Genomic DNA, 16,110 nt, shown 5'->3' with positions numbered 1-16,110 from the left:
GACAGAACAGATAAAAAAAAACAGGCTTGCCGAAAACCCCCACCATAAGGTGCTACCTTGGGTACATTTTCTGAGCCTGATTGAAGCCAGTGTGGATAAAGCCATCAGGGGAACAGAGGTCTGGGATTTGCCGGGTTATTTGAGGGTGTTGGAGCCCTTGGAGTCACAGACAACGGCTGTCACCAGAAACAACAGATGTTTAAAGCCTTTATTTAATGAAAACAGGAAGCTCCCATTTCCTGACTGTTTTTCCTCAGTGAGAAATATTTAGGATAATTTTAGCAAAAGAAGGAATTTTTTTACAGCGATTTTCTCTATATAGAAAGCATATTTCAACCAGATCAATGCCTCTGGGCCTTGAATCTTAATCATCTCTGGGTCCTCAGTGCCCAGAATAGTTAGATGCTCAATAGTAGTTTGTCAGATAAATGAATGAGCAATAAAAGGAAGTACTGAGAGCAGTTGAAGAAAGCATCCCCTTGGGTCAGAGGAATCAAGGATGACTTCTTGAGAGGAGAATTCCCATGAAAGATGGCACTTTCCAGGCAGGGGGAATAGCACAGGAAAAGGCAAGGAGGTGGGAAGGGATGCTGAGTGTTGGCAACAGGTGAATAACCCAGATGGATTTATGAGAAAAAATACCAAAAAGGGAGCTTGGAGCTAAATTGCGAAGGGCTTCCTTCATGTCCCTGTCCTAATTCATTCACCCGCGTGTATAAAATCACATGTCTCGGGCCAGGCTTCCAAGGACTTAAGCACAGAGATGGTTTGCAATGCCCCGCATTTACAGAACATTACTCTGTGCCAGACCTCCGCAAGGGTTCTGAGCAATCAGCAGCTCCCACCCTCCAGAGCCCACAGCCTAAAGAAATGTCTGGTGAAAGAGAAAACATACGCGTAGCACACGAGAGCATAAAGCACAACAGGACTGAAGCACAATAAAGACGTCCAGTTACAGGGGCCACTGACCAGAAAGGAAATGGAGTACCTCGAGATGACTAGGGGAGGCTCCTCTGGTGTTGCCAAGTCTGACTCAAATCTTCCTAAGGTCCCTGACCCAGAAGTCATGGAAGGATGCCTACCGATGCCACCACCCCAAACACCTGCTCCTCCAGATGCCCGCTGCACCCACACACAGTGCATCTGCATGCACACACCCCCTCTGCATCCCTCCACCCCTCCTGGAGCAGAAAGAACAAGCAAGGAAGACTGGGGTCAGGGGTCTTGCCGGACTCCTTTGCCCCTCATCACCAGCATCTGCTGGCCCTATGCTTGGTGCTGTTTGCTCCTTGACGCAGAACTCTCCAGCCTCACTGAAGGATGGAGACTGTCATCCCCATTTTATAGATGAGGAATCCATGACTCGGGTAGGACCCCAAGGTGAAGCCCAGCCCAGCTTTTTGGTCCCCGAGCCCTCTATTCTGAGGCAGGAAAGCTTCCACTGCACAGAGAAAAGTGTGGGAGCCACACTCTTCTTCTTTTTTCTCTCAAGCTGGCTTTTGGGGGGAGGTCCAGAGGGTAGGGATTCCAGGCAGGCAGAGTTTAGCTCCCTGAGATAGTCTCAAAAGCAGAAGTCTTTCTAAAACATGGCACTGATCTCCTCCTTTCTAGTTCAGAATTTCCAGTGACTCCCGGGCCTGAAGGAGCAAGTCCCTGGTTCCAACACCTTCGGACCTCTCCGGCTCCATGGCCAGTGGCCCCTCCCTCAGCCTCAGACCCTCCAGATCACCCAAAACAGTCCATCTGCAACATCCTTCCCACCTTCCCTGCCTGTACACCTCGTGGGACAATTCTCTGCAGCCAGGACCACAATGAAGTGGTCATCTGTATAACCCCAGCCAGAGCAGACTGCCAGACACCAGAGACTCAATTAGTGTTGGCTGAACAGAGCAACTCAAACATCCTCTCCTCCAGGAAGCTCTCACAGATTTCTCTTTCTCACCCACTTCCTTCTAAAGTAACAGCACCCACCTCTGTGTTCCCAGAGCCCTTTGTACAGATCTTTACCAAAGACAAAGACCCTGCTTCCATACAAGAGTGCATGTCTGACCCAGAATAATCTCTCTTATCTGAAAAAAGAACAATTATGTGAAAGGATACCCATAGACTCATCCCCCCAGGGAGCAATCAGCCTCTGAGGGAGTGAGCACCCTGTCATCAGAGGTGTCCAAGCAGAGGCACCTCTGTTGGGGACACCTGGAAGGAGATCTAAGCAATGAGCAGGGGGTCAGAGTCATGACCTAAAGCTCCTTCCAACTTCAAGACCTCAAGCAACTCTGAAACAAACATAAACTCAATTATTCCTTTCAGGGCGGGAGCCAGATAAGGTATATACTCCCAAAAGCAACAGTGGCTCCTTCCTGTCCTCAGGGACAGGAGACAGCAGGGGGCTGCAGCCCGAGTTACAGCCATTGTGAGACCATGATTAATTATGTAAAAGGGATCTTGGACATTCCACATCCCCGATCCCTCCAGCTCTATAAAAAGAGGTCACGTTTGTTTTTGTGAGCAGCTGCTAGAGCACGAGGCAGGGGCCTTGCTCACGTAGCTCCCAAGCCCTGAGTGGGCCCTAGAAGGCTCCACCTTGGACCCTGGAAATATGCCCAGAAGAAGGTCATGGTCAGCTCACCTGTGCTAGTCCTGCATTACCTGACACCACAGAGCTGTGTCTTAGGGAACTCTGGGTGTGGGAGAGGCTTCCTGACCCGGATGTGGACTCTGCCGCTCCACAGCAGTCATTCCTTATCCCACCACTAGGAAGCCATGTTCAGGCGCCTGGATTTTCTCTACGAGCAGTCGAACAGTCGAGTGGAGCCCCTGAAGGAGGGTGACGCCACAGGCTGAACGTCAGGCAGGTCACTGGTGGTCAGGGTATGGGGAAAGAAGGAAGAGGGGCACAGCCAAAGGCAGGGGTTGGGCAGTGACCTCAGCTTGAGATCATGGTGCTCTGGGCTAAAGAAACAGCAGGCTGTGTGGATGCGAGTGGACAGAGGCCAGAGATTTTCAAGGTTGATCCTAGTTCTTAAAATCCTGAGGGTAGAAAGAAGACCAATGGCAGGACTTGTCAACAGTCAGGTTTTAGACCAACGTTGTAACTCTTTGTATTTGCTAGGGCTGCTGTAATAAAGTACGGCAAACCGGGTGGCTCAAACAACAGAACTGTATCACGTCAGTTCTGGAGGGTGGGAGTCTGAGATCAAGGTGCCGGCAGGGTTGGTTCCTTCTGAGGGCTGTGAGGGGAGGGTCCGTTCCCCTAGCTTTTAGTGTTTGCTGGATATCTACAGCATTCCTTGGCATGTAGCAGCATCACCGTGATCTCTGCCTTCTCCCTGTGTGTGTGTGTCCAGATCTCCCCTTCTTTATCAGAACACCAGTTGTACCAGATGAGTGCCCGCCCTTAGTGACCGCAGCTTAACTTGATTACCTCTACAGAGATCCTATCTCCAGGTCCTAGGGGGTGAGGATTTCAATGTATCATTTGAGGGATGGGCCACATTTCAGCCCACAACAGTCTTCAAATTCTCTCAGCAGTGGCTTTGCAGATTTAGCTCCTGAGACACTTCCAGGGTGGAAGTGAGCTCCCAGGCACTTAGACGTGCAGGAGTGGGGAGTGGGCCTCAGCCCCTCCAGGCCTGAGATTCTAAAGTGCTTTGGTCTTTAAGTGTAACAGGATTTTCTGTGCATGACATGTCCTCGCCCACTCAAAAATGTTTTGCAGCAAATATCACCTTCTTATATTATTTGTCACTGCCTATGGGTACGAATGTTGTTCAGTTGATCTATGTCGTGTGTAAAGGGCCATGGCAGCTCCAGGATGGCTTTTTCATCCTAATATCTGGGCAAATCCACAGTTCTGCATAGAGGTGTAGGCAGGAAGGGGGTGGGTTGCAGGGGCGGAGCCTTGCCAGTTTCTGGTTGGCTGGGTCTGCTCTGGCCTACTTGGCCTAGAGGTCAGTCTGTCATGACAGAGAGGGCAGGAGGCAGTCCTTACCCTCACAGAGAAATGTCATATTTTATATGAAGCATAATCGTTTGCATTTATTCTAAGCCAATGTCACATTCTGTTAATAAAATGCCCCCAAATGCAATATCCCCTTCAAAAACAAACCTGAAAATATAGGAATATATTTGTCATTGACTTTGCAGGAAATGTGCATGTGGATAAAGCAGGGACAAGTTCCTGTGCAGTAGTAGAGTATTCTGTATTCTACTCACCCATCTCCCCTGGGGCCAGATCTGAGAGGCATTTATTGGGATCTTCCTCAAAGTCTTTGTCCAGGTCAGAATAGCCCTCAGTTTCATCCTAGAATGGACTATCACAGTTGATAGTTGGCAGCTGCGTGGGACTCTGCAGAGGAAAATTCTGAGACCTCATCAGGGTTTAATCAGAGGCTGCTGTGATCGATTAACAATGCCTGCCATGGGCACAGGAAGGAAGGAGATGGTCCATGTGCCATCGGTATCTCCTGGTCATCTAGATCCTTTCAGTCCTATGAGCAGGACTCACTCTGGAATCCATGAGGGCAGGGAGAGCCTACCCAAGGTGGTGCCCAGCCCCATGGCTCCTGCCCTCCTGCCAGGTCCCAGAAGCCATCCGAAAGTGCCAGCGGGCAGGCATCACGGTCCGCATGGTCACCGGTGACAATATCAACACAGCCCGGGCCATCGCCATAAAGTGTGGCATCATCCATCCTGGGGAGGACTTCCTGTGCCTTGAAGGCAAGGAGTTCAACCGGAGGATCCGCAACGAGAAGGGGGAGGTACGTAGCCCAGCACAAAGGGTCTTCGGAGGGATGAGCTCGGGTGGAGGGCTGGGAGGCATTGGTGCTGCATATTGCACAGAAGGCAACCAGTGTGCCAAAAGGCCAGTGACTCTAGGTGCGTCTTCTCCTTTCTCTGGGCCTCAGTTTCTCTCCCAACCCCACCCACATCCCTCTCCAGATTGAGCAGGAGCGAATCGACAAGATCTGGCCAAAGCTGCGGGTGCTGGCTCGCTCCTCCCCCACGGACAAGCATACCCTGGTCAAAGGTAAGACTTAGGTGGGCACGGGCAATTCTGAGACCCCAGTGCCAGGTCTTCATCTTCTGATGCCTGCAGCTCCCTTCCAGGATAATAAGGGCTTTTTCCTGGGACTACCCACACCTGGGGACACCCTTATCTCACGCCGTTTGTAGCCCTGAAGCCCTACTAAAGGCCACAGTGAAATGAGATTGTCAATCTTCTCTCTGGGATTCACCTCCTATAGGAAGCAATGGGGCTGCCTATCTAGGAGCCAAAACTTATATGGCCTGAGGAGTAAATGGGACTCACAGACGTGTTTTATTTGGGTGGTATACCTTTTTTTATGTTGAATTTGAATAACTTTATACAGACCTTGCTCTCTCTTGTTTGACACCATCTTCACCACTGCTCATTGTCTGACATTCAGCCCATTTCATTTATTTATGTTCTGTGCGGCCCCAGAGCTTGGGAGTTTGAGACCTTCGGGCCGCTTGGTCTCGAGGCCCCTAACCCATACCTGTAATGAGGACCTCAAGGATACTTATCCTAGGAATAGCAACCTGAGAGATGAGGCCAACAACCAGCATACTTCTCCTTCCAGAAAAGGGAACATGCCCCTTTGTGTGCCTATCCATGTGGCCAGATACTGGGTACTGTCACAGTCATGCAGCCCTGGGTTCAAGTCCCGGCTCTGCCCCTGACTTGTTCTATGGCCTAGAGCAGGTCCTTGCCACTCTGGGACTCAATTTTCCCATCTGTAAGATGGCCATACAGGGACAGTTTCTGGCTGAGGTCTTCTCTAGGGCATCTTGAATTCATCTCCCAAAGGTGTTGCCCAAGAACATCGATGGAGGCATATCCAGTCTGGGGACAAAAACACAGAACCCTAGAACCACAGATACCTGAGCAGAAGGACCCTGATCCATCCCCATTTCGTATTCAGTCACTTGTTCGTTCATTCACTCATTGTCCTGATAAATGTTTATCGAGTATGTGCTCTGTGCCAGGTCCTACTCTTGGCAGACATGGCCTTTCCTTCTTCAAATTCATCATCCAGGTTCCATCCAATAGATATTAAATAGCTAATTTCCCTACATCAAGCTAAAGGCTGCACTGGTGGAAGAGAAGGGTGATCTGGGACCCTCTGCTGGTGTCAGATCACAGGTCATGGAAGGTGGGATGCGGTCCAGGAGAAAGGGTGTTTCAGGCAGGGCAGGGAACTAACTACACTGTGAAAGCCCAGAGGCAAGGAATTCCAGGCACCTTCAAGGAGTGGAAAGAAGTTCAGTTGGCTGAGCCAGGACCTCAAGAAAGAGAGGGAGGCTAGAGAAGGAGGTGCCATCTTTCGGTCATGCAGGGCCTTGAACACCAGGCCAGTGACCTATACTGTCAAGGTAGGGAGTGTGGGAGGGCCTTAAAGGGAGAAGTGCTCTTTGAGAAAGCTCACTCCCTGCTGTGTAGAGAGTAGACTGGAAGAAGGGAGACCACTGGGATTGTCCAGTTGAGGGGTGACGCTTGGGCCGGAGTGGCGATGGTCCAGGTAGACTGGAAGTCAGCAGGTCTGAGAACCAGTTGGGTGGTAGAAGGGCCTGGGCCCAGTGATTGTTTGGCTGTGGTAGAGAGATGAGGGAGATGTGTGGTCCAGGATTCCATCAGTCTACACCTGTTTGAGAGCCTGCTGCATTCCAGCACGCCACATGGTTTTTGAGCAGGCATCTGGGTGCTAAGAGTTATGAGAGAAAGGACACGTTTGAGGGGAAACTGACACACTCGACGCATGGCTGGCTGAGCTGGAGGCCCTCTAACATCCAAGTGGAGGTGTCCAGAAAACATCCACGGAGTCAGGGCTCAGGCGAGAGAGCAGGCCAAAGATAAAGACATAGGTGGGCTATGCTGAGCTGGGAGAGCAGAGGAGCCGGCTAAACCCAGGACTCTCCTACCTGAGTGATGGGCAGAGCCTGAGATTTGTCAGCAAAGACAAAGGAGTAGAAGCCAGAGGGACGGGAGGACATTTGCCTGCCTAGGAAAACAAAGAAGCCTGGTGAGGAGGAAGGGGTGGCCCACAGCATGAACAGCTGCTAAGAGGTCCAGAGAAACAGGACAGAGATGTGCCCATGAGCGGGGACTGCAGGAAGACCCCTGGTAGTCATGGCAGGGCCATGTCAGCAGAGTGGTAGGGCCATGCCAGCGCTGGAGGTGGCAGACAAGGGTCTGGTGGAAGGTGTTCTCCCAACTCTTCCCTCTACTAGAGTTAATAGGAGGGCTGTAGAAAGGCTGGTGCCAGCCTGGGAAGCCCCAGAGAAAAAAAAATTGGCTCTCTTCCTGCCTTGGAGCAGCACCCAGGCAGGCCAAGGGAACCAGTGGGGACAAAGGCCTTAAATGCCAAGTGGACAGAGGCTAGATAGTCCTGGGCAGTGGAATAGCTTGGAGGAGCAGCTAGGCTGAGATGACTCCCAGAGCACACATCTGGAAGCTGGGCCTTGAAGGGGTAGAACTCTGACAGCTGCAAAGAGCTGGAGGATTGAGGAGGCAAGTCCAGCGCCCGAAGTCAGGAAACTCGTTCCCTCATTTCACAGGCTGCTGCTGTTTGCCAGGTGCAGGACAGGGAGACATACGGACGGATGGGACTTGCAGTGATCTGATTAGGGCAGGCGGGGGTCCTCAAGGGGTCACAAAGGCTCCCCAGGGAAAGTGGCCTTCTAAGCCGAGACAACAGATGAGTGACAGGGCCGGCTGTCTGAGGGAACAGCCTGTGCAAAGATAGGGTCAAACAGAGCTGGCTCTGAGCGACCAAGAGCCATTCCTATAGTTAAATCACAGATTGGGGGTGGCCAGGAGGTTGCACGGGGTAAGAAAAGAAAACATCAGAGAATGGGAGAGTTCTGACTCCGCAGGACTCCATGAGCGGAGCTGAGAATGCAGGTGTCATGCTGAAGCCGCCAGTGAGAGAATGACTCTCAGCTAGTGCTGGTGGGACAGATTCAGACTCGTTAGAGAGAGAGGCCTTAGGGCAGCTGTGCACATTGGAGGAAGAGCCTGGGATTAGTGAGGGGGCCGTGGAAATGATGGGGACAGAGAGAAGTGGAAGGATTCCAGTGAAATGTTGGAGCCAGGATCCCCAGGCTTTGACGATGCATTTGATGTGCGGAACAAGAGAGGGACATGTCAAGGTTGACCCTCAAATTTCTGTCCTTCCCATGCTCGGGGGCCAACACACTCCACACGTGCCCATTGATGACATCTTTCACCCACCCTTTTCCAGTGGCCCCAGCTCAGTGACAGGGCTCACATGCCACCTGTTCATTCTGTTATTTGTTGAGGATTTTCTCGAGGATGAATGTCTGGAGAGAGGTCAAGGCCAGAACAGTAGGTCAGGGGTGATTGGCAAATGGCACAGCCCAAGCCTCCTCAGCTGTGACTGGACCTCCCAGAGAGAAGATGGTGGGTGAGCACATGGTAGGCCCCTGGCAAAACCCGGCAGTCCCTGGAGGACAGAGGGGCCCCTGGAGCACACACAGAGGGAGGCAATTCCGGCCAGAACGGCTGCTGGTGTGGCCATGCGCTGCAGAGAGAAGCGAGGCTGCTGGAGAGGGGAGCAGCCCAGACCATGGAGGTCTGCAAACTGGCACTGAGCTAAGGTACCTGACATCCCCTGAAGGTGCTGGGAGCTTAGGGCAAGCCCGGAGCTGAGAAGAACCACGAAGGGGAGGGGTGGCAGGGCAGGGGCCAGAGAAGTGGCTGTGCCCAGCCCAGGGTCCTCCTGAAGATCAGGGCTGGCCGTGCTGCCCCTGCCCCAGGGAGCATCCCAGGGCCCTGAGCACACTCCCACCCCACCCCACAGGCATCATCGACAGCACACACACAGAGCAGCGGCAGGTGGTGGCCGTGACGGGGGATGGCACCAACGATGGTCCCGCACTCAAGAAGGCAGACGTGGGCTTCGCCATGGTAGGAGCAGCTTGCAGGGGGCCTAGGGCAGCGTCCAGCAGGAGCTTGTGGGCAGGGAATTAGGGGGACATAAATGACACAGCCTGGAGCTGGTGGTGCAAGACCCCCAATTCACACTCAGCCTACCCACTGCCCACCTTGCGTGCCCAGTACTCTTGAGGCTCAGCCTAGCCCCCAGGGCCCCTCTGTAAGGGCTGCTCTCTCCCTGCACTGCTGGGTCTGGGGCGGGAGAGGGAAGGAGGGGCCAGGGAGAGGTTTCCGAAGGCAGAGGGCTAGACTGAGGGGGCTGGGTCTATCAGGAGTAGATGTGTGTGTGCATCTGTGTGCGTGCATATGTATCTGTGCACACATGTGCGCATGTCCTGTGTGGTCTGGCTGTGCAGGCAGTTGGGTGTGTATATGTACAGGGTTGTGTAGGACTTAGGACATGTAGGGGGTGAAGACAGTGTTGCTAGAGCTGCTTGCCTCCCCAGTCACCCCACCCAGGCTCCTGTCCCTGTCCCCACAGGGCATTGCAGGTACAGATGTGGCCAAGGAGGCCTCGGACATCATCCTAACGGACGACAATTTCAGCAGCATTGTCAAGGCAGTGATGTGGGGCCGCAACGTCTATGACAGCATCTCCAAGTTCCTGCAGTTCCAGCTGACAGTCAACGTTGTGGCCGTGATCGTGGCCTTCACAGGAGCCTGCATCACGCAGGTGGGCCCTCTGAGGGGCAGGCAGGGCAAGGAATTCCAAAGCCTGGGGAGAACAGACACCCACGTGGGCATCCCAAGTTGTCGTACCCATAAATGGAGTTCCTGCTGAGGTCCAGGAACTGCATCACAGACCTCAGGGGCAGGCGCCAGCCCCATGAAGCAGGAGAAATGAGGCTCTAAGATGTGGCAGGGTTTACCCAAGGTCACCCAGCAAGTGGGGGATGTCAGGCCTCAGTTCCACATCTGCCTGATCCAGGCACAGGTCTGGCCCTTCCTCCAGGAGGCAGGAGAGGTAATCCTCAAGGGAAGGCAGGGCTCCTGGCCATATAAAAGGCCAAAGGGAGGTAGGAGCAAGGCAGAACCCAAGAGGATCAGGCGGCCAGAGGGAACAAGGAGCTAATGGTTGGGGCCCGAGGGGCCTTAGTTCTGACAAGGAGTGTGTCTGGAAGGGCCTTTTTGCCTGGGTTCCTAAGGCCAGGTGGGAGCAGCAGGATGGAGTCAGGGGCTCTGTGTCACTGCGAAAGGCAGTTGTCTGTCCAGATCTCATTCTGGGTTTTGAGCAGCCCTGTGTCCTGAACCCAAGGGAAGCCAACTTCAGGCCTGGACATCTGAAGTCACGCTGCTTCCTCACCCAGCTTCATGCAGCAGAAAGGTGATGATCCCAATTTTACAGAGGCAGAAACTGAGACTCAGAGTGTCGATAGGCCAGGCACCTGCCATTGCTCCCACAGCCTCCTGCCTCAACCCCCCACCCCAGGGGCCGACCAGCCTGCATGGAGAAGAGAGAGTATTCTGAGGCCTGGTCCCTCCTAGCAGCCACATGGGCAGACAAGTTCCTGCCTGTGGGAGCCCACAGAGGCCCGGAGGCCACCACTGCCCCGAATTGCTGTGTGGCCCTGGGAATGCTGTCACCTCTTTTTTGTTCTGAGTCCTTGGGGTTACACATGACAGTACGCAATACCCCAGCCCTGAGAATCAGAGCCCAAGAAAGTGGTGGAAGAGGGTCCCCTTTGCTCTCAAGGGCCTTCTCTCGTAGACTGGATAAAAAGCTCCCTCTAGTGGTGGCTTGGGGAACACTCCCACTGCACCGCAACTCATATAAGGCTTCTAGGAGACCAACTGATGCCAGATAGGGAAACTGAGGTTCCAAGAGGACTATCGGTTTGCCTGGGATCTTAGATTGAGTTGGTGGTGGGGCCATGGAGGCCTTGGTGAAGAGATGGGGGTGCCAACCCCAAAGCACATGTAATCAGAGAAGGCTGAGGGGCGTGGGGAGCGTGACTGAGCCAGGGCAGAGGTGGAAGAAGTGGCCAGGAGGAATGATCAGTAAATAGGTGAGTGAGTGTATGCGGTGCAGGCAGAGGGGCCTGGGGAGGTACATGGAGAGGACAGAGGGGCGAGGAACAGCTCAGTCTGGGCTGTTGGGCTTACGAGATCTGTGTGCTTCCTGGAGGCAGTGTTCCACTGGTTGATGGGGCTAAAGCCACAGGGAGAAGTCTGGGCTGGAGGGAGGACAATGTGGTGGAGACAGGTGGAGCCAGGGGACAGGTGCGGAAAGAGGGCAGGGCCAAGGAAGGGGCCACGGAGAGCACAGATTTAAGAAGCAAGCAAAGAGGAACTCCTAAGGAGATAGAGAAGGGAAAGGAACATTCAGAGAGGAGGGGGAGACCAGGAGAGTAGGGTCCGGGACACAAGAGGGAGGTAGTGGCCAAACTTAACAGCGACATCACTGAGGTGGGGATGCAAAATGTATCTCTTGAACATGACAAGTAAGGTGCTGGTGACCTTGGAAAAAGACATTTTGGAGGCATGGAGAGGCCAGAGCCTGGCTGCCAAGGACAAGGTACATGGGGGTGTGAGGAAGGGGGTGACAAATAGATTCAACAGCTTCAGGTGGTGTAGACCATGTGGTGTGATTGTGCGCAGAACAGGATGAACATGTGACCCCAGTCGCAGGCAGGGAGCAGTGGGGAAGGCGCCGCACCAGACTGTGGACAGTGGGAACTTACGAGCAGTACAATCATTGATGAGTTTTAGCTTCTGCTGTTTCTTACTTGCCCAAATTTTCTGCCATGAAAATATGTTATTTTTAGAATCACATGTGCATGCCATAATAGCTTACGTTCAAGTGGGATAAGAGGTAAAAAGAAATTGAGTCGTAGTAAAAAGGGGACAGGGTCGTGGGCATTGTAGGGTGAGATAGGAGAGATTCAAGGTTGAGAATTGAGGAGAAAGAGGCAGCGGGGAGGGGGAAGAGGGAGATGTAAGAGATGGGGGTTGGGGTTTCTGGGCTGGGATGGCTGGGGAAGTCTTGGCTTTAGCCTAGAGGCGAGACTCGAGACTGGTGAAGGGGAAGAGGGAAGGTATCAGGGATGTGGCTAAATTTATCAGAGGGTGGAGAGCTGGTGGCCATCAGGCGTGGGGGACTCAATTTCCTCCTGCGGGAGAGGAAGGCTGAGGTGGGCAGGTCTGAGTTGTTCTGCAGGGAGAGCTTCAGCAAACCTGCGCTGTGCCTGCTCAGGAACCCAGGGGACAGGCCAGCTGAGGGCAGACCCACTGGGCAGAGCAGCCTCAAGACTTCAGCAGGAAGAGGCTGAGACCCCAACGATGAGTCTCACACTGGGTACTCCGTAGCAGCAGGTGGGGCTGGCCTCCCCTGTGACAGCCCTCTCCCGGTCGCTGTCTCCAGGACTCCCCTCTGAAAGCCGTGCAGATGCTCTGGGTGAACCTCATCATGGACACATTCGCCTCACTGGCGCTGGCCACTGAGCCACCAACTGAGACCCTGCTTCTGAGGAAGCCATATGGCCGCAACAAGCCCCTCATCTCACGGACCATGATGAAGAACATCCTGGGCCATGCTGTCTACCAGCTCACCCTCATCTTCACACTGCTCTTCGTTGGTGAGTCCCCCACGCTACCCACCAGGGGGGTGATGCGTTGGCAGTCTTGTTGTAAAGATCACCATGAAAAGCCTTGGAGGAGGCCACAGAAAGGCAAAACTAGGAAAAACGGAAGCAGAAAGCTGTCGAGGGGTGGTGGCGGGGAGAGAGAGAGGAAGGTAGGTGTCTGGCTTACTTGCTGGCTTCCCCCCTTACATACCTACCCTCGGTGGTCTTGGATTCACCTACACACCTCACACTCAAAAACCCTACAAGCCCTGCTGGCACCAGCTTAGATAAGCATGCCATCAGTGGGTGTCTACACTGCAGCTGGTGGACTCCTCTGCCCTCCACCACGTGACAGCTCAGGTGTAAAATAAGGCCACATGGGTAGGTCCAGAGCCAGCCTGGCCTAGAAGCCCCAACCTCCATATGGGAATTGATACCTTCATAATAGCCCCATGAGCTTCCAGAGGGCTCAGCAAGGACATGCTCAGTTACAAGAAGTAGCACTTTCAGGGGAGCACAGAGCTATGGCCCTCCACCAGGTATTCCTAGTTCACACTTCATCCTCCCAGTCCAGATGAGTTTGCCAATTGGGGGTCACTTTTTATAAGCAGTATCGCCTGATAACACAGCCAGCATTCGACCTTTCTCAGATTTCCTTAGAAAAAGTGGAAGTTCGCCCAAGGTCTTTCCCCTCTAGAAGAGAAAGTGGTTTGTTACCCCTTCACTGGCACTCATGACCACCCAGTGGCATAGGCCCACCCACCGCCCGGTGTCCAGAGCACGCCTTCGTGCCCGTGCAGCCCACCCTGCTGCTCAGAAGAGGCCCCTACGCAGGACCCAGTGTCTTCCCCCACCACAGCCTCTCGCCCAGCTCCCACACTCTGCTCTCCGCTTGGCAGGCGAGAAGATGTTCCAGATCGACAGCGGGAGGAACGCGCCCCTGCACTCGCCGCCCTCGGAGCACTACACCATCATCTTCAACACCTTCGTCATGATGCAGCTCTTCAACGAGATCAATGCCCGCAAGATCCACGGCGAGCGCAATGTCTTTGATGGCATCTTCCGGAACCCCATCTTCTGCACCATCGTGCTGGGCACTTTTGCCATCCAGGTAGCCACTCTAATCTGTGCCGGGGCAGGCAGTGGGCAGCCGGAGCCCTGCCACAGTGTCCTGAGAGCCCAGGCTCACCAGCTGGCCCCTGATGGCCCATCTCTCTGTCTCTCTCTCTCTACCCCCTTTGACCTCCAGATAGTAATTGTGCAGTTTGGGGGGAAGCCATTCAGCTGCTCTCCACTGCAGCTGGACCAGTGGATGTGGTGCATATTCATCGGGTTGGGAGAGCTCGTCTGGGGCCAGGTAAGTTTGGAATGGATTGCAGAAGCTGCTTCTTAGTGGGGGAAAGGGAAGAGCACTGGCTGGGGAATCCACAGCCCTAGGACTAGGTTCCAGTTCTGCCAGGGACTTGCTATCTGTCCCCACCCAAGCCCCTCCCCATCTCTGGGCCTCTGAGCAATGGGAGTTGGCCCTGGTTTCAAATGCTGGTCATTTAGGTGCCCTAACTGTGATTTTTGCTTATATCTAACTACTAGTGATTCTGTAACTTAAGTAATATTTTCTTCCTATTCATAAGTTTTTTAAACTGAAATTTATTTCAGAAGACAACTTTATATTATTACCATGCATGGAAAATCAATATCACTTGTCATAAGTAGAAAGTAATTAAACTCTAACTAGATGCCATGGCCTGCCAAGGCTCAGACCCTGAAGCTGCCTAGTTGTTAAAAAGGGAGATTAATATGTGGTGTGACCGATTATGTTGACAGGAGATTAGTGAGTGGAGAGACACCAAGCAGAGGCTCCTTCAGAGGGCTCCAAGGGAACATAAGAAGGCTGACCTCTGCCACATCGCAGAGCTATTCAGTGCTGTGTCTGTGGCCATCTGAGATCCTTCTGACTTTGGGGACCCCTGGGCTAGATGCTCTGTGGGGGCCCTTCCAGCTATGACTCCAGAACATTCTCCCACTGGTCTCTTTCCTACCATTGCCTAAGTCTCAGGAGCGCATGTGCACATGCATGTGTGTGCACACACACACACACGCACACACACACCCCATCACAGTGCTCTCAACTTGTAGCTCAAAGACACCTGACCAGGATGTGGTGTTTGTGAGACGTGCCCCAAGCCAGATCCTGGGTCAAGGGGCTTTGTGCCAGGATGTTCCATCATCTAGGCGGTAAGGTCCCCGAGGGCCTGAGACAATGTCCTTGCCTCCAAGCTGTTTCCAGGCTTGAGTAGGATGTTCCAGTGGCAGAAATTAACCAGAAGATAAAGAAACTAAAAGAAACTTCTTTAAACTTTGGGGCTTTTTTGGAGAGCTGATAAACGAGATGTGACTTAGCAACCCTAACCCTGGGCCCCTTCGGGCCAGGCCATCCTTATATCTCAGGGCTTATACCCTTAGGGAGCTCCCAGTGTCTGGGCAAGCAGAATTCTAAAGCCTAAGGATGATGCCAGCAGGCAAAGCCCACCTTAAACTTTCAGGGAACCCCTGGGGCTAAGTGTCCAGGCTAGGCTCTGTCTCTCCCTACAGATGTAAGGGGCCTCTGACCTCTGCTACCTCAGCTTCCCCATAGGGCCTGCCTCTCAGGCCTCGGCCCTTGGACAATCCTTCAGAGGAAGAGTAAGAATGAAGGCACATCCCCTACCCATGCTGGTTTCCCTTGCTGGAAGGGCAACCACTCCCAGAGTCCCTGGATTGGCTGCCCTCAGGGCACTCAGCCCCTGAGCCCTTGTTGCTTGCCTTGGGTACCCAGGACCCAGTGACCTCAAGAGGAATGGGCCCAGAGGCCTGAGGGCCAGCCACAGGCCAGGCTCGTGTGCAGCAACTTAGACACACACACACACACCATCTGGCTTAACTCTCCAGCCCTGAGAATTCCCCTCAGCTCTATGGGTGGAAAGACCAGAGCTCAGAGGTTAAATGTTGTGCCTAAGGTCACATGACCAGTAAGGTCTGGGGTATTCAAAGTAACATCCATCCAACTCCTAAAGGCCAAAAACTTTTCACTATGTTCCCCTGACTCAGGATGAATGAATAAATTAAAAAGCAAATTAATAAACGATTTAAAGATTAACTTGAGAAGTAGGTGAAATGAATTCAGGAGTGACTTGATCATTTAACTAGGTAAGTGGGTCAGAGGAGAGAGAGTGAGCAAGGTGGGTGTGGCAGAGAGGGAAAGAGGCCGACTGAGGGGCAGCCGCCATTGCCCTGATGTTGTCTGGGTCCCCTGCAGGTCATTGCCACCATCCCGACCAGCAGGCTCAAGTTCCTCAAGGAAGCTGGCAGACTCACGCAGAAGGAGGAGATCCCCGAGGAGGAGCTCAACGAGGACGTGGAAGAGATAGACCACGCCGAGCGGGAGCTGAGGCGGGGCCAGATCCTGTGGTTCCGAGGCCTAAATCGGATCCAGACCCAGGTACAGGAGGCTCCCAGGGCTGGCCCCAGGGCTGGCCCCACGCCCGGCCAGGCAGCCGGTGCTGGAGGTGTGTGCACTCCATGCCCCCTCCC

At 53.4% G+C, this 16,110-nt stretch overlaps 1 protein-coding gene across 13 annotated transcripts in view; it reads left to right on the top strand.

Annotated features, from left to right (window-relative positions):
- ATP2B2 (ATPase plasma membrane Ca2+ transporting 2) overlaps nucleotides 1-16,110 on the top strand; it is a 359,406-nt gene that overhangs the window by 330,629 nt on the left and 12,667 nt on the right. For all 13 annotated transcript variants that reach the window (XM_016121355.2, XM_016121360.2, XM_016121357.2 and 10 more), the window contains 8 exons: nucleotides 4,581-4,760; nucleotides 4,942-5,029; nucleotides 8,844-8,950; nucleotides 9,459-9,650; nucleotides 12,339-12,552; nucleotides 13,440-13,651; nucleotides 13,790-13,897; nucleotides 15,836-16,018. In XM_016121355.2, the coding sequence (XP_015976841.1) occupies nucleotides 4,581-4,760; nucleotides 4,942-5,029; nucleotides 8,844-8,950; nucleotides 9,459-9,650; nucleotides 12,339-12,552; nucleotides 13,440-13,651; nucleotides 13,790-13,897; nucleotides 15,836-16,018 (1,284 nt within the window). The remainder of the gene's footprint in view (nucleotides 1-4,580; nucleotides 4,761-4,941; nucleotides 5,030-8,843; nucleotides 8,951-9,458; nucleotides 9,651-12,338; nucleotides 12,553-13,439; nucleotides 13,652-13,789; nucleotides 13,898-15,835; nucleotides 16,019-16,110) is intronic.

The sequence above is a fragment of the Rousettus aegyptiacus genome, unplaced genomic scaffold (assembly GCF_014176215.1).
Source record: "Rousettus aegyptiacus isolate mRouAeg1 unplaced genomic scaffold, mRouAeg1.p scaffold_m13_p_4, whole genome shotgun sequence".
In the NCBI taxonomy this organism is placed as follows: domain Eukaryota; kingdom Metazoa; phylum Chordata; class Mammalia; order Chiroptera; family Pteropodidae; genus Rousettus; species Rousettus aegyptiacus.
This window is presented reverse-complemented; position numbering and strand designations above follow the sequence as displayed.